General features: G+C 40.9%; 1 protein-coding gene across 3 annotated transcripts in view; it reads right to left on the bottom strand.

Annotated features, from left to right (window-relative positions):
* itgb4.S (integrin subunit beta 4 S homeolog) overlaps window positions 1-16319 on the bottom strand; it is a 49975-nt gene extending 33656 nt beyond the window's left edge. For 2 of the 3 annotated variants that reach the window (XM_018238526.2, XM_041578333.1), the window contains exons 1-7: window positions 15914-16319; window positions 5001-5093; window positions 4118-4200; window positions 2181-2282; window positions 1222-1426; window positions 820-916; window positions 236-407 (exon numbers count right to left, since the gene is read on the bottom strand). In XM_018238526.2, coding sequence (XP_018094015.1) covers window positions 236-407; window positions 820-916; window positions 1222-1426; window positions 2181-2282; window positions 4118-4200; window positions 5001-5085 — 744 coding nt within the window. In that variant the 5' untranslated portion in view covers window positions 5086-5093; window positions 15914-16319. The remainder of the gene's footprint in view (window positions 1-235; window positions 408-819; window positions 917-1221; window positions 1427-2180; window positions 2283-4117; window positions 4201-5000; window positions 5094-15913) is intronic. The other variant, XM_018238524.2, reaches the window with a different exon arrangement.
* Between the last annotated feature and the right edge of the window lie 1700 nt (window positions 16320-18019).

Below are 18019 nucleotides of genomic sequence, written 5' to 3'. Positions count from 1 at the left end.
CAACCAGATTTTTTAGTTTTCATAATATTTGAATGGGTCCTGATCTGATATTGAGTAGAGCTGCCAACTTTTTGTCTCCACACATGAGCATCAGAATGTCCAAACTACGTAATTCCAAACTGCTAGCATTCCCATGCAGTCCATTGTTTTTGAAATAGCCCAGATTTACTAAAGGTGCTGCACCATGATATATTATTTTATATGCTACAATATCTTTTAACGTTCAAAAGCTCACCGTGCACACAGCAGTCTGTAGAATGGCATCAAACCCCCCTTCTGGAGGATCGAGATTTCCAGAGATTTTCTCTTTCATAAGTTCACTTCTAAATTTCTCTACGTTGCTTGTTAGCCGAATCACGTTCTTGAAGGAGAAAGGAGGAGTGCTGTCTAACCAGGGTTGCTTTAGTCTGAGGTAAAAATGGGGGAAATATTACACAAGCCAGGTCCTACCATGAAATCCAAGAAATTAAGCAACCCAGAAGATTTTAAACTTTGGCTCATGCCTTCCTTTACAGGGCAGTGTTTGGCTTGACCATAAATGTATAATGCTTGCATACAGTGGTTAAATAATATAGACTTGTCCTGCGGACTTGACAAGTAAAGTCACTTCTACATAATCAATGATTTTCCTCACCAGTGGAATGCATGGTCAGGAAAATATTGCATTTATTATTTAAAAAATTTAACCCAAATAGTATTTTCAGAACTTAAATGCTATTGATTGTTTACTTGTGCTACCTAGAACCCTTTCCTGCATCAAGGTCATTTCTTATCATTTCTCCTGTACCCACATATTTATGCTGTCTCCCAAAAACTTACTTCTGAGGTCTCATGTCAGTCTGTGGTACAGTCACTTTGTCCACAAATTTCCCAAATCCAATGGTGTAATTTTTGGAGAGAGTGCTTACAACATTGGCTATCAAGACAAGAAGAACAAGAAGAGGAAAACATAAGTAAGCCAGGAGAGGCTTTAAGATCAAATCAACACATAGGCAACAGAATGACAAGTCAATGTTGTCAATGTTGTCAATGAAGACTAATTGTTTTCTATAATTTCATATTGATCACTCCTTATATCAGAAGCAAGACTACAAGTCCTCATTTGCCAAGACATGATCAAATACAACAATACTCAAAACTGAGATAAGACCAGCATCATGCAAATGGTCTTGAGACTGATCTTGACACTGAGACCTATATCACAAGACCTTTTTCACTTACCTAACTCCTGACCCATGTTCTTTAGGTTGGCTAAATCATCTGACATGGAGTGAGAGAAATCCATCAGGATATACAAATCCACAGGGGTGTCCAGTGGCTCAAACACTTTCAAGTTGAATGAGGTTTCCTCCCCAGCACGAAGACTCATAGACATCCTCTGAGGGGACACTTGAGTTTTGCTTACAAGAGTGTTAATTTCATAGTTCTGTAAAGAGGTCAAATTCACAACTAGATCATTGTTTAATTCAGCAACATGTTGAACAGTGTTCCAGGGTTTGGCATCTTTTAATGGTGTGTAGGTCATACACTATATTAACTCCTGGGGTGGGGATTAGTAAATAAGTTGAATACTTAACTTGCATAATATCTGTTTAATAACCTATTAGATCTTGAAGTGGCAATAATATCATCATGGGGGTGGGGAGGAAACTTCATTGCTAAAATAGCAGGGATCATATTATGACAGGGGTACTTGGACATAGCCAATGAAACAGAGAGCCAGAAAGGAGAAATGTGTTCCAAAGCCAGACCTAGGTATTGGGATGGAGAATTGGCCTGTTGCACTGAGCCTGTGTGTCAAATTAGAGAGCTGGGACTGGGTATTGCGTTTAAGAGGTGCCACTGTGTGTTGAGGTCAAGAGCTGGATATGAGTGAGGAGTTAGACACTAGGGGTCTTGTCATTGAGTTAAAGAGCAGATTGAGTCAGGTGCATAATTATAGAGGAAGCAGACACTGCAGCTGCAGGGGGGCATTGGAGGTGTAGGGGACCCCATGAGGTATGAATTCATGAGCAATTTCAACATATATATTGGTAAAACAGAACAACTTCTGTATATGTTGGGGGCCCACAAATTAATTTGCTGTGGGGTCCACTAACATCTAGTTAAGCCACTGGATTGAGTGATATATTTGTGCAAGGAACATATTGGCCGGCATCTCTGGAAAGGCAGTATCCTACCTGCTGGGTCTGGACTTCACTTCTCATGTAAACAATCCCTCTCTCGCTGCAGCCATATCGTCTGAGATTCTCCGCCAGGTCACACCGTACACTAGAGAAACCCTTAAAGTGGAAAATTAAGAAAAGATTTTTAACCACAACATGGAGTTACATTTTCATCACTTCATATACATGTTTATCAAGAGTGGTTTGCTAGAGAGTCAATTGCCCTCCAGAAACACTGGTTGCTGACTCAATAAAGAAATTCTATCCATTGAACATACATTTTATTTCTCAAAAACTATGGCCATCATCAGGTCGGGTTATTTACAAACAGAAATCTCACCAAACCAACTTTCTCAATCCATTAATAAGTATAACTTGAACTTTACATCTGAAAATAGGAGAATCCAAGATTTTAAAATGGTCCATTTGGGCTATGGGAAAATGTTCAAAAAGTTTTCAGGTTCAAGCTCCCAATCCTAATTGTTCTAAATGTACTCAATTAAATGTTGACTTGTTTCATTACTTGTGGAGCTGCCCTGAAATCCATAGGGGTATATTTATCAAAGAGTGAAGTTAATAGTGAAGTTCTGCCACTAGAGTGAAATTCCACCACTTCCCATTCATTTCTATGGGGTTTTTAAAGGCGTATTTATCAAAGGGTGAAATTTCACTTTCACCCATTGATAAATACGCCTTTCAAAATCTCATAGAAATGAATGGAGAGCTGCGGAATTTCACTCTAGTGGCGGAACTTAACTCTTTGATAAATTTACCCCATAAAGTCTGGCTCCCCTGGAAAAGTTAGTCACAAACTTAACCTCCATATCAAACTAAACCCAGTTTGGGCATTACTACACCTGAATTACCCTGATTCATCTTTGAAGCCACACCCAAAATCTTTATTCAATAATCTTAACAACGTTATTACATTGTTGACAGCAGCTACAAAGAAATTGTTTTACTTAAACGGGTTATCTGTATCTACACCTTCAACAAAGGATATCTTGTCCCTCTTAAATCACTTATGCTGGCAAGAAGCGATAACAATTGGTCATTATCAGTGGCATAACTACTGGGGGAGCAGAGGGTGCAATTGGGCCAGGGCCCACACCCCCTCAGGGCCCCCCGGCAGCTTGCGTGGCACAAATTCCATGCAGTTCTGGGCTGATTCCCGGGCGGTTCCGGGTGTACGGAGGGGCGGCGGGGGGCCCGGCTGTGCGTCCCACGCCAGGGCCCGCCCCCCTCTAGATACGTTACTAGTCATTATATTGGGACTTTTTTTACTCTACTAACAAACTCCGTTCACTTGGACTGCTACAATATATAATTATAGTTTGCAACTCATTTCAAAATGTTTATTTACATTTGTGATGTGTTTGTGGTCACTTACATGTTCTGGCATATCCTTAATAATATCTTTATTTCTTTCAAGATTAGCTGAGCATTATTACGTTAATACAGTATGTTTTGTTTTACTTTAGTTTTCTTACTTAGCTCTAATAACAGCTTAGGTGTATTCTCCACCATCAAATTCTTTTAGGACACCTAACTCTCTAAGCTGTATAAGTTTGTGTTATAGTCCTTCAATGGACCAATGTTATATCTTGCTTGTTTTTGTAAAACCCAATAAAACTTTTAAAAAGAAGTTACATTTTCCTACTGCATTACAGTAACAAAACAATGCTGCATATTGGGATATTAAAATGCGTACCAGAGTTATTGAAAATTAGAAGCAGAAACAACCATGAAATATCAATATAAATATAATTTTTTTAATTAATTTAATTATATGTTATTATCACCCTTTGCAGTCAATAGTTGTCATTTAGAGAAACATGATTGTTGTAACTGCATGAAATCCCTGATTTATGTAATTCCCACCCACTTCTGGATCTTTCTGTCCCATTTTTCATCTGGCTCAGGGATTATGGACCATAACCACTCTGTCTCACCTCATCTGCGCAGTAGGAACAGTCTTTGTAAGCCCGGATACAGGCCGAGCAACTGGTTGCTCTAGAGGCCACACAGGGGTTATCTGTATGCAAGAAAGAACACACAGTAAAAACAAAAAAAACATCTAAGTTAACATTATTGGGCTAAACTGTAAGATTTTGCTCAGTATAAAACAGCAATTTATGTTGTAAACCTAAGATACCCAATACCTAATCCACCATAAAAGTTCACTGTGTACAGGTGGAACTGAGGAACATCCAGGAGAAAAGGATGGGGAACTGGTGAATGGCAAGAAGGGGAGTAAAAATGCATAAGGGGATTTGAAAGAAATAGAAAACAAGTAGTGTATGTAAGGTGTTCTTCAAGGATTTACCATTTAGTCATACATTCAGATTTCAGAAAGATGGGCAGTTGTGAGGAACCTATAACAAGTAGTTTATGTGAGATGCTTTGTATACAGTAGCTTGGTGTGGTCAATGCAGCTTGGGTTTTTTTCACTGGAAAAGTGCCACCCATGGCATGTGGGTTGTCTTTGTGGATCAGGGTCGGACTTGGAGAGCAGGACACTGGGAAAAAAAAAGCTCTTGTGGGCCCCCGTCGGCCTAGAACTGCTCCTTCCTGCCACAACCTCCCTTTTTTGGCAGGTCGTGGAAAAAACTAGCAGCTGGGGAAGTAGCATTGTGGCAAGGGGGCCCTGAGGCAGCAGCCCTGGTGGGCCCCCGGGCCCCCCAGTTGACCCTGAAAGGGTAGGTGGTGCCTGTAATAATTTGTTTATATTAAGTATTTTAACTGTGTGATATTGCCTTTAATGAGTCATTGATGAGGTATTTTGACAAATACGTGGAGCCCCTATGAGCATGTTACCTTACAAAGGGCACTTACATTTGTTGCTCTGAGACTGGGAAGCTGGAAGAACTAAGAGAAGGACCAGCAGGAGGAAACCCCCTGACACATGAGGGTTCAGCATCTCCCTATCTGTTGAAGATAAAACATACCTATTAATATACACACTTATCACAAATATAACTGTTGCTTATATTCTCAACACATCATAATGCCATGTTTCCTATGCACTATATATATATATATATATATATATATATATATATATATATATATATATATATATATATATATACTAAAAAGGGCCAACTGCAGTTGCGGTTTTTATTGCTATTTTTATTTCAAGAGCCTGTTGGTTTCTTTACTCAGGTTTCAAATGAGTGACTTTATCAAAAGCGGGTAATTGTGTAACATAACTACCTACCAGTTCTTTTTATGTCTGACAGGCTGCGGAAGTGTTCTAGCCTTATCTCTGCGACTGTTTAAGTATCACAGAAGAACACTTGAAATGTGACTAAGCAAACAATGGCTAACACTATGGCTCCCATGCTAAGCAACAGGTCAAATCTGAGTAACACAAAGGTATTAAACATACAGTTGTATTCACAACAATAGCAGTCTGACATCACTAACCTGATCAATTTATGGTAGAAATTATATTTCTACATGGCAAATAATTTACTAGTAGGTGTAATAGAGTAATAGAAAACCAACAGACCCAACAGTCATGACATGTTGCTGATTCTGTGTAACTGAATCATTAATTGAGGCTTGTTCCAAATAAAAATAGATAGTTCCAAATAATAGCCATGTTCAAAATAATAATAATAATCACTTGTTCCAAATGTTTAAAAATAAACCATTTGAATGGAGAGAAGAATAGTCAAAATAGCATAAACTCAGCCAATGATCAGCTCTAGGAAGATCAAAGAAGGTTTAAAGTTACCTGTTACAATTAGAAGACGACTATGTGAAGCCAAACTATCGGCAAGAAGCCCCCGCAAAGTCCCATTGTTGAAAAAAAGACGTGCTGAAGAGCTTACAATTTGCCAAAGAACACATTGACTGGCCTAAATAGAAATGGCACAACATTTTGTGGACTGATGAAAGCAAGATTGTTCTTTTTGGGTCTAGGGGCCACAGACCATTTGTCAGACGACCCCCAAACACTGAATTCAAGTGACAGTACAGTGTGAAGACAGTGAAAAATGGTGGCACAAGCATCATGATATGGGGATGTGTCTCATACTATGGTGTTGGGCCTATTTATCTCATACCAGGGATCATGTTTCAATACATCAAAAATACTTGAAGAGATCATGTTGCCTTATGCAAAAGAAGAAATGCCCATCAAATGGGTGTTTCATAACGACCCCAAACACAGCAGTAAATGAGCAACATCTTGGTTCCAGACCATTTTTCAATTTATACAGTTAATGTTTTCTTCACTTACTGTAAAGGAATAACACAAATTTGATAAATTTTTCTTCATGTTTTGATTTGGAATAGAATGTGCAGTGTTACCAATGCATTTGCGTGTATAGAAATTAAAGCTTTTATAAGGATTTTGAGCTTTATTCCTCTTTTTTTTTAAACACAAACACAACTGTTATTCCATGTAAATTCCAAAAGACATGACCATGGGACAACAAACAGAAATGTCCAAAGAACCATAGCTCATAGACTTAAACCAGGGTCGGAGTGGAGACTTGTGGGCCCACCGGGGATGCAAAACTAAGGGTTCTTCTGGCAGTCCCGGGTCCTCCTCCCGACCTCCAAAGTCTAGCATTGCCACGTGGACGACGCACATACGTGAACATGCGAATGACACGCATGTGTGATCATTGCCGCAGCGCAGGAGCATGTTTCATGGGGCAGCCGGGGAGCAGGTCTGTAATTCCAGGGGCCCATGAGGGCAGGTGCCCACCAGGTTTTTTCCATGTGTCCGGTCGGCCCAGTCTGATCCTTACTTAAACTATTAAATGATAAGATAGGCAGTCACAGACACTTCTAGATTTAGGGCTGTGGCACACAGGGAGATTTGTCGCCCGCAATTATTTATGAGCGAGCACAGGCGTCAAATCTCCCTAAAATGCATCTCCATTGGAAATAATTGAAATCGCTGGCAGTATGACATATCACAAGGTTGCCCGAAGATTCCTCGAGAGGCAACTTTGCGTGACTTAGTGATATGTTGGTCATACTGCCAGCGATTTCAATTATTTCCAATGGAGATGCATTTTCTGGAGATTTGTCACCTGCACTAAATAGTCGTGGGCAACAAATCTCCCTGTGTACCACTGCCCTAAAATAAAAAGTGATATGTGATCCCGTAATCCCCCAGCTACAACTCCAAGCATACACAGCGGCTCACACTCCTGTTCTACATAATATTTTAAGCACACAATACATTTTTAATAAGCCATGGTAATAACTGGAACAGAAACCTGGAGATAAAAGAACCTGATTTAATCTGGAACATTAAGAGTATTAAGGAATTTATGAAAACCTGCCAAACTCGAGCATTAAGAATACTTTGTTTTCTGCTAATTATGTTCCATGCCAGCTCAGACTTGTTTTGTGTCACTGGAAAAGTGGAGTAAGTGGTATAATGTCAAAGGATATTCAGTGTCTCTTTTTATATTTTAAGGGCAAACACAAGCAGCTAGAAATGGTGGCCGCATACTGGTTAATGGAAGTGTTTGTGGATCATATAGTCTGGTTATTCTTAATTTTGCTACGGGCTTTAACTCATGAATTAATGAACTCATTAATTTGTTATAGGCATAATAACATGCCCCTCCGATAAAAAACACTTTTTTCTGGGAGCATTAGGATATATTTTATATGATTACCTCCCATTCATAGGATTTTCATTATCTGTATAGAAGAAAATTGGTCATGGTCGGTCATATTTCATTTCAGTGTTATTGCATTTCAGGCTGGGGTACAGGGATTCTATATTTATGTTCATTTGTTTGCTTTCTAGTTTTCACTATGTTTCTTGTTTAAACGAATCATTGGGCTGCAAGGCTGACATACCAGTGACACAAAGGACCATCATTGCCCTTAGGTAGCCATACACTAAGGGCAATGATGACACAAATGACGCTTAGTGCAAAGTGACGCTTAGTCAACTCCATGAAATCCCCAGTGGCAAAATGCCCCTCATTGCATATCAAGGTTTCTCAGTACAGGCATGAGATCCATTATACAGAAATCCATTACCCAGAATGTTCTGAATTATTGGATGGCCATCTCCCATAGACTCCATTTAAATCAAATAATTTGAAGTTTTAAAAAGTATTTCCTTTTTATCTGTAATAATAACTAGCCCATAACTAGCCCAACAAAGTTATAATTAATCCTTATTGCAGGCAGAACAATCTTATTTAGCTTACTTAATGTCTAAAGGATTTTATAGTAGACTTAGGATATGGAAATCCAAATTAAAAAAGATCCATTATCCAGAAAACCCCAGGTCCTGAGCATTCTAGATAACAGTTTCCATAAAAATGTCCCTTGATGCATTTTTGCACAAAGGGGTGTCCTTGGATGATGTGCTTTAATGGAAAGGTGCTCATGGTTATTTTGTCCAGTATGTTGTTGTCCTTAAAGGCATACTGTCATGGGAAAACATGTTTTTTCCCAAAACACATCAGTGACTGCACTTTAGGATGGAACTACTTTCTGGCAGGCTGTTATTTCTCCTACTTAAAGTAACTGAATCAGTCTCAGTGGGACTTGGCTTTTACTATTAAGTGTTGTTATTAGATCTCCCAGTGAGCGGTTATCTTGTGTTAGGGAGTTGCTATCTGGTTACCTTCCCATTGTTCTGTTGTTAGGCTGCTGGGGGGGAGGGGGGGAAGGGAGGGGGTGATATCACTCCAACTTGCAGTACAGCAGTAAAGAGTGATGGAAGTTTATCAGAGCACAAGTCACATGACTGGGGGCAGCTGAGAAATTGACAATATGTCTAGCCCCATGTCAGATTTCAAAATTAAATATAACAAAATCTGTTTGCTCTTTTGAAAAATGGATTTCAATGCAGAATTCTGTTGGAGCAGCACTATTAACTGATGCGTTTTGAAAAAACATGTTTTTCCATGACAGTATCCCTTTAAAGGAGAAACAAAACCCTTATTTAAAAAAAAAAAAATTACCCCCTACCCCACATAGACCACCTCCCTCCCCCCCAGCCTAGCTGCTACCCCGGGCAAACGCCCCTAACTTTTTACTTACCCCTCGATGCAGATTCAGGGAGTTCGCAGCAGTCATCTTCTGGGTCTTCAGTAATCTGACAACGAGACCGCAGTTCGCGACAACTGCGCATGCGGCAAAATTGACGACACGAAGACGAAGATGATGGCTGCTGTGAACTCCAATCCCTGAATCTGCACCGAGGGGTAAGTACAAAGTTAGGGGCATTTGCCCAGGGTAACAGCTAGGCTGGGGGGGTTGGATGGAAGGGTAGGGGGCTAGGGCTTTTTTAATAAGGGGTTTGTTTCTTCTTTAAAGATGAACTCATTTTAGAAGGTTTACAAACAAGAGGGCCTTTGCCTGATATAGCGGACCAAACCAGGTTGGTCCTTGTATCGTAATGTTGACGTATGCAGGCCTGTAGGGAAAGGACATCATCAACAGCCTGAGACTGGTGGAGGAAAAGAGGAAGAAGCAAGACAGAGCTTGTTACCATTACATATCCTATTACTTAATGAGTTGTATTACTCATTCATTGCATGCTGCTATGTAATTATGAAGGACAGCAAACATTTTACATGCTGCTCTTCCACTAAATCCTTACAGGGTTCTGGTGATTAAAGGGGTTGCTCACATTCCAAACACTTTTTTTTTTGCAGTTCAGTTGTTCACCAGAAATAATTACTTTTTTCAATTGCTTTCAATTTCAAAGGAGAACTAAACTCCTCAAAAGCCCCTTAACTGACTGCCATCGCCCCAGCTCCCTCCCCGCACTGTGCATTAGTCAAACAGAAGCCCCTGAAAAAAAAACCTGACCCTAAAATTCAGAGCAGCACAGAAGAGTTCCCGGGCACCATCTTCTGCCAGTTTGCATTCTCTTCTGGTCTCAAAACCGCCAAGACCAAGCGCAGTTGAAGCCAGTTCCTGACTGGGCCCAACTGTGCATGCTCCTGCAGGCTTGGTGTTGGAAAAAAGACCCAAAAAAATATGAACGGGCAGAAAATGGTGCCCGGGAACTCCGCTTCAGCTGGTTTTTGGGCAGCTTTCGGTTACTTCCTTCTCATTAACCTCTCTGATGAACTTCCCCCAACTCAATCTTTGATAAACTGCATTTAATTCATATATCATCTGTGATTTCTGAAATAAGCATTTTGGGCATTCTTGGCAAATGGATGGTGTAGTGAAATGTAAGGAAATGAGCAAAGCTCAGATCAGTGCTCTCCAAATTATTACACGTAGTAAACCAATTATGTGTTAAGAGCCAAATTATATGAAACTGATGATGTCACACAAAAAAAGTTTATGGAGCCTGTTAGCAGAATGTGGACCATAAAAACCCTTTGAAGGGCCACATTCGGTCCTAAGGGCTCTACTTTGACATCCCTGATCCAGGTGAACTTAACAGCAGAAAAGTGCACAATGCCCCCCTATTTTCCAGCTTTTAGTTTTATATTATTCATTAGAATTATTGTACCTTAAAAATGATCACAGTCTCAGTAGAGATTCCAAACACAGCTACAAGTAAGGACAACCTTGCCAGGTGCTGTTACACACTTCATTCACCTTGGAATTTGAACCAAGCACTGCAATGATGTCTGGCAAGTAGTGTTTGGCTTTGAATTAAACAAACTTCTTTTGAGTTACTGTAGAGCGGGTAAATAAGACACCTGAGAACGAAACTTGATATATTTATTCTTTGTAGAATGTCCACAAAACTTTCTAACGTACTTTAAATGGCTTTGTAGCTCTCCTGGAGCAGGGTAACTGAGCTCACTACAGATGTGTTTGACTTTGAGAGCCATTTTTAAGATTTTTTGTTAGAGGCCTGCTGCTGGGGGTGAAGAACATTAATACAATCCAGGTACTGCAGGAAATAATTCGGTGGGAGTATAGGTTTAAATGGATCACACCCACAATAAGAATTCAGACACCTGTACAATAGTCATATCATGTACTCACCAATCTGTTCTTTAGAGCTAATTACATATCAAGCACTCCCCTCTATTCTTGTGCAGTAAATCAGACCAGAGCTCTGTTTAGCATTTTTCCTAATAGAAAAAACTGCCCAACTCCACTAATTTTTGTAGCAGGCTTGCCAAACAACAGTTGTAGGTTGTAAGAATAGACCAGTGGCAGATTTATGACATATGTGTCCCTTAGGCTACATCCACACATACCCCCCTTCTAGACAACTGCTGGGTCCAGATGCATGCAGATCCAGGCACTCGTGCACCCAAGCTCTCTACACCCGGTTGGGTTTGGCACCCCTCCTGCCTTCTTCTTCCAGGAGGTGCCCCGGACTGGACCCAGCAGCAGAAATACAAATAAATAAAATAAAAATAATAATTGGAAAAAAGTAAGATGGGCCCTGATCACGATGGGTCATGATCACGATGGGCTTCTAGGCTATAGCCTAGGGTAGCCTGTTCATTAATCCACCCCTAGTGACAGCATAAAAAGATGGTAACTCTAAAACATTATATTAATATTGCCCTTCAGTTGTTCCATATGACAGAAGGTGACTATATGGATTGCAGGCAGTTATCCCTCAGATGAAAAGCTACAGGTTACACAGTCATACTTTATATTTATAATAAAGCCCACCATGGCTGTGTCGCTATGGACCCCGTCATTACTAAAGACACGCAGATCCTCTTGCTGAGCAGCAAATGTACTTAATTTCAGCAGAGGATTGTTAGTTATGAGTTGGTCTACGGAGACAGCAGTCAACCAACCCACAATGTATAGTGACAATGTAATCATTCCCTCATATTAACATTTCCAACACAACCAAATCCCTGGGTCTGTGGTTTTCAATGGTAGCAAAACGTATACCCCAAATCTCACATTAACTGGCCTTTAGGCTGCCCCCTCCCAAATAGATTTCTTTGCCTTCACCAAAGAATAGCAGCCCTTCAGGCAGGTCTCCATTAGGGGGATACAGCAGTCAGGATACCCTGGCAGAGGGGCCCTGAGATGGAAAAGTATAAATCATAGGACTCAAAAGGGGTGGGGTTTATGGGTTAGTGTCTGGTGTCTGGGTGGATCATGGGTAGGGATTAGGCATTATTTGGGGAGTGGCTGGGTGGATAATGGGTGTGACTGTGTGCAAGGGGCATTTCTTTTATTGGGGCCCCATTTTACTTATTGGCAGGCAGTGTCGGACTAGCCCACAGGGATACCAGGAAAAGTCCTGGTGGGCCCAGGTGTCAGTGGGCCCTTGTGCTGCTAAACATATGGCCTATTTCATGGCCATTCCCTATTTCTATGAGAACAAAGAAGCTAAATAGATGGAATAATAGATTATAGTATGTAAAGAAAAGAGACTAGGAGAATAGAGGTTGAGTGAGGAGAGGAAGAAAAATAGTATTGAGAGTGGCCCCTGGTCTAAGATTAATTGGTGGGCCCCTGGTGTCCCAGTCTGACAGTGTTAGCAGTGGGCCCAGGTGACCAATGGGCCAATAACTGGGTCTCTTTGGAGGGAGGGCCCTACTGGGCACTATGATTACTGTTGGTGGCCCTGTCTACAGGTTTGGAACATACATTTTACAGGAAGAGTTTTACATACTGTATATAATTAAAGAATCCTGCTGCCAAAAAAATATTTTTTGGTTCTTATAAACTGTTATCCATCTCCCAACACCAAAAAGCTTTGTATCCTGAGTATTCCAACTCCCAGAAATCCCTAAACACCACTTATTCTCCTGTACCCAATTTTCAACACTATTAGCATGAATTCAGGTGTTGCTTTTAGCAATATCTCCATGGTGGGAAGTTTTTGTCTCTCACACACAGGGCACCGGTGTACGCCCACTAAGTGTCAAGTATCAAGTAGGGGGTTGAAATGGGTGCTAGAGGCGACTCACTGTCTCTGTCTGCAATCAACAGATCAACACCATATTATGAACCATAGCAAAATGACCATTCAGTAGTAAACCCTGGCCAATGTTTGGGTACCATCAAAGGCACCAGATCAAAATTTTCCATATTGGCCAAGCAACGAGACAACCAAAGTCTTTTGCCGATATCGCTTCCCTTGTCTCCTGAATATTGTACAAATTTTGTTTTATGCGATAATATCTGTGCATGTATGGCCATCTTTAGTGCAGCCTGGGATATGTGCACTATGGTGCAGGACAGAAAGGTGAGCAAAGCAATGACATTGTTTCAAAGGTATGCTTTAGCTATTCTTCCGTTTTACAGGTTCCATAAGAGAAAGCCTAAATGTTGTACTTGACCCCCAAAAGTCTCTGTTATGCAGTGCACTAACAATGGCTGACTTTATCTCTTTATGTTGATGTTTACATTTGCTGATGATTGAGGCACCAACAGTATGGTTGCTTGTTTAGCTAGTCATCTTCAATTTGTAGCCACCCCACTGTTGTTTGAAACTCCCAGCATTCCTGGCCTTTTTCACATCCTGGGTGTAGCACAAGGTTCCTTGAAGGGGTTGTTCACCTTCCAAACACATTTTTCAGTTGAGTCGTTTTCAGATTGTTCACCATAAACAAAGACTTTTTTCAAATGCTTTCCATCTTTTATTTTTTACCGTTTTCCCAATATTGAAATTTAAGTTTCCTGTCTCTGGTGTTTCAGTCTGGCACTTCAGTGATCCAGGAGCATCTGAACTGTTACAATTTGAGACATTTAGTTAATACAATCAGTTACTTCATTTCTCAGCAGTATCTGTGGAATATTAGCAACTATTGTATCAATTCTAACAGCTGCCTGTAATGAAACTCAGGGTAGAATCCTGCGCGGGTCCATTTTTTGGAACCCGTACCCGACCCATACCCGCAACCTGCAATCCGCAACCCGGACCCGCAACATGCATTCTTACCCGCTTGGATCCGCTACCCGACTCGCAAGTACCTTATCCGCAACCCGGACCCGCGACCCGCTGGCCATCAAGAATCAGGAAGTGCTGTCATTATAAACTGGAAGTGACATCATTGGAAGTAGACATGATCAGAAAAAAAGAGTAAAAATCGCTATTGAGAAGACCCCAGCCCGACCCACAACCCGCAAACCCGCAGAACCGCCGACCCGCATCTATACCTGCACCCGGAAGTTCTATCCGCAACCCGCAGGGTACCGCAGGTTTTTGTGGGTAACCAGCGGGTACCCGACCCGCTGCAGCACTATAACTCAGGGATTCTAAAATAGATTTAAAATAGTTAAAGAGTCGGCAACCCCCTTCCCAGAGCTGCTTCAGAAGGTAAAAAATTAAACTTTACACTTCAATATTAGAAAAACATTTACAAATAGAAAATAAAAAGTAATTGGAAAAATTCTTTATTTCTGGTGAACTATCTGAAACCAACTAACTGAAAAAAGTGTTTGACGGGGAACAACCCCTTTAATATTGTTTTTTAATGGGACCCAGCTTCAGTCCACCTTGGGGTTACTATGCTGTACCAAGGAAAAGTTTGCCTTATCTACAATCAAAAAGGGTTCTATAAAGTGGCTGCTGTACAATCAGGTATATACAGAAACCAGGAATAATAATAAAAGATAAGAACCTGCTTGTTTGTCCCAGTAAATTTATCAATTGCTAAACCTGATGTATAATCTCAAGCCCAGAACTTCAGTTTTACCTGCAAACTAATATATTTAGGGGCTATCTTGCAGGTCTTTTACTACTGGATCTCTAGTTTGTGGTTGTTTAACCTTCAGGAGTTTTATTGCAGTTACTTTGTATTGTGCTGTAGGATTGCAACCCTCAATACTAAGCCACAAAATGAGCACAACCCTTTATTTATACACATGGCTCTTTACAGAGAAGTTAATCATTTGCATTGGTCTCTGCTCAGTGGAGCTTACAGTCAAATTTTTCTATGTCTCTCTTGATATGGGTCAGTTTTATCCAAAGTCAACTAAATGACAAGTTCAGAATGAAACAGGAGGTAGCAGACACTTTGGTCATAAGAGCTTACAGTCTGCAGCAGAAAGGAGTAATGCTTGGAACTGAATTCCTATTGAACTACTGTACATCTTACAGAAGTCTCACTGAGATTTGGGAGTTCAATACAGAGGGCTGCCCTAGAGTTTGGCATTCCTCATTCTTGATATAAAGTGTATACTATACGAATTACCCATACCAAGCAGGGACAGTTTGACCAAATTGCTGAACTTCTGGCTACATTTACATGCACCATGGCAATTTCAACAGTTTCCCCTCTATGATCCCATGAAATTAATTTGGGCTGCACCTTTTTGCCACTTCTTTTGAAATCCTAATTTGCAGCCCACTTGATTAACCTACACATTCTAGTCAACCATATGGCCAACTCAGACTGCCTGTCACATGAAGAAATCAGACAAATAACCCAAAGACTAGAGTGTCACTGTCAACCTATTATTATATATCACATTTATGGTAAAGCTGAGCAGTGGTTCCAGTGCCAACAAATCAAAGCTTCCAGTTGTCACAAGCTTCACGGAGATTGCAATCTTATTTTTTGGTGCTTGGAATGGATAGACATGCCTAAAGCCACAGGAGTAGAGAAGAGAGTCAAAGCCAAATGCCAGTAACAACTATGTAGTCAGTGGAACATTCTCATATACAGTATATTTGCAGTTAACTACTTTTCTTTACAAATAAAATCAGAAGCATTGTGGATGAAGCGGATATGTTTTTAAGGCAATAAAAACAGCAATAAAGCAATATTTTAATGGCATTGTCTTTGTACTGCAAAAAACATATATCAATCCCTGCAAGTCAAACAAATAATATTTTCTTTTGGACTTACCGAATGTGGGTTTCCTGAGATTTAGATTCAAAGTCCAAAGGATATACTTTAGCGCACTCCCTCTCCAATCCCACACAGAACTGGAGAATCCACAGCGTGCACGGATCAACACCAAATCTCACTTGGGTAAATCCGTCCCTACTGATGGTATCCCACTCCAGTCCAAGATCTGCAAGAGAAGAGGTCTTTCCCTCCCCTCCTGGGAGAATGCACAGACAAGGAGAGAATAAAAGGAGTTTTATGGATTTCTGTGCGTAACTCAGACCTTGCACTGCTGTTTCTGACATTCCAGAGAACTGTAAGCACACCTGCAGGGCAGGTACAGCACTTGGAACATCCCTTCCACTCTTGTTCTGTACACTCCCCCCCCTCTGCGCCCGCTCACTTTGTCTCCACACCCATGCTGTTGTTGGATTAAGCTGGGAGTGAGATGGGGTTTCAGCCTCTTTGACTAGAGTTACTGAAAAGTGATTGTTTGGGGGGGGGGGTGGAGAGTAAGAGAAGGGAAGGGCAGGGGGAGAGAGGGAGAGACAGAACAAAGGCAAAACAGGCAATGACACACCAACCTCCCTCCCCTACTAATACAGATTTTGGATCAACTTGGCAACAGTGCCAACCTGTTTGTGATAACTGTGTGTTTAGTTTATTTTAGATCATGTATTGTACAACAACTAACAGGGAAGCAGAAGATCTGACATGAGCAGCAGGTTTATTCCTCAGGTGAGCAAAGAAGTGCACAGATAAAGGTCAAATGCAAAGGATTAGCTAGACTCTAGACTAGAGATTGCTAGACTCTAGACTAGAGTCCCAGCATCACTCGAAAAAACTAAAGTGGAAGAGATGATGAAAATGGCAGACTTTGTGGGACAACAATTCCTAGCATTCTCCAACAGCCTACTGGTACAATGCAATCTGTGTACATGTGACCGCAATGGAGCCTCAAGAGATCAGCAATAAAAGTGGGTGAGATAAGAAAACATAGTCAAGGCAGAACAAACAAACCATTAAACTTGACGCATAATAGAGTGTCAGGAAAGAACTCAGCAGTTTGAAAAGAGACTTTGTGGCGTGGTGGAAATATGGAATAATGTGTGAGTAGAAGTGGTAAAGAAAACACAGAAAGGAAATCTAAACCCCCAGGGCCAGTTCTCATTTCATTCTGCATATAAAAATGAAATGATTGGTAGGAAATAGCCAGGCTGGGTCAGATGGGAAAATATACTGTAAGAGTTAAATAAAAAGGGATTCAGTAATAAAGAGTAATCTTTCATCATTATCTCCTGCCATTTCCTACCAGGCAGTGTCAATTCCACAAAACATTGTCCTCAATTTAGAATTTAGGTCACAAATAAAAATGAGTGCTCTCAGAGGAAGAGACTTGGTTTTTAATTCCAACTCAGTAAAGACGGCAGGAAGCCGGGGTAGTTAAGTTATTAGAATCTGGATAGTGTACCCTATCTGCTACCTGATCCTTCCTGATCCTGATCTGCCCTCTGGCTGTAAATTAGCATGGTCTCGTCAAATCCCAGTCCTCTGATCTTAATTGGACATGCACTGTTATTGCCATTGTTCCTCAGTCACTTATCAGTGAATCCTGGGGAAAAGTGATCCATAAAAAAAAAACTACAAGATAAAGACTTACACAAACACCTACCCCCCTCTTTATTGGCTGACCCTTTTATCATGATTAAGATGTTTACAGACTATACATACAGTACATATTCATCTGTATCCTATAGCAGGCCTTTTTAATTAGGCATAAAAGCTTTTACAAGCCAGACCCTTTTTGGAAATTTAGGGTAAGGGTACACGCTAAGATTCGGGCCAGATTTAGTTGCCCGGCGACAAATCGCCTCTTCTTCGGGCGACTAATCTCCCTGAAAAGCCTTCCCGTCGGCTAGAATCTAAATCACCGGCGGGATGGCACTCTGAGCGATTTGTATAGAGAAATCGCCTGAAGTTTCCTCGCGAGGCAACTTTGGAAAATAAAATACTCTTGAGTGCCGTTTGGGGAGATTAGTCGCCCGAAGAAGAGCCAATTTGTTGCTGGGCGACTAAATCTCCCCGAATCTTAGCATGTGCCCTTACCCTTAAAGGACATTCAGT

This window comes from Xenopus laevis, chromosome 9_10S (assembly GCF_017654675.1).
Source record: "Xenopus laevis strain J_2021 chromosome 9_10S, Xenopus_laevis_v10.1, whole genome shotgun sequence".
NCBI classification, from domain to species: Eukaryota; Metazoa; Chordata; class Amphibia; order Anura; family Pipidae; genus Xenopus; species Xenopus laevis.
Note: the sequence above shows the minus strand (reverse complement) of the source record. Positions and strands in the feature narration are given on the sequence as shown.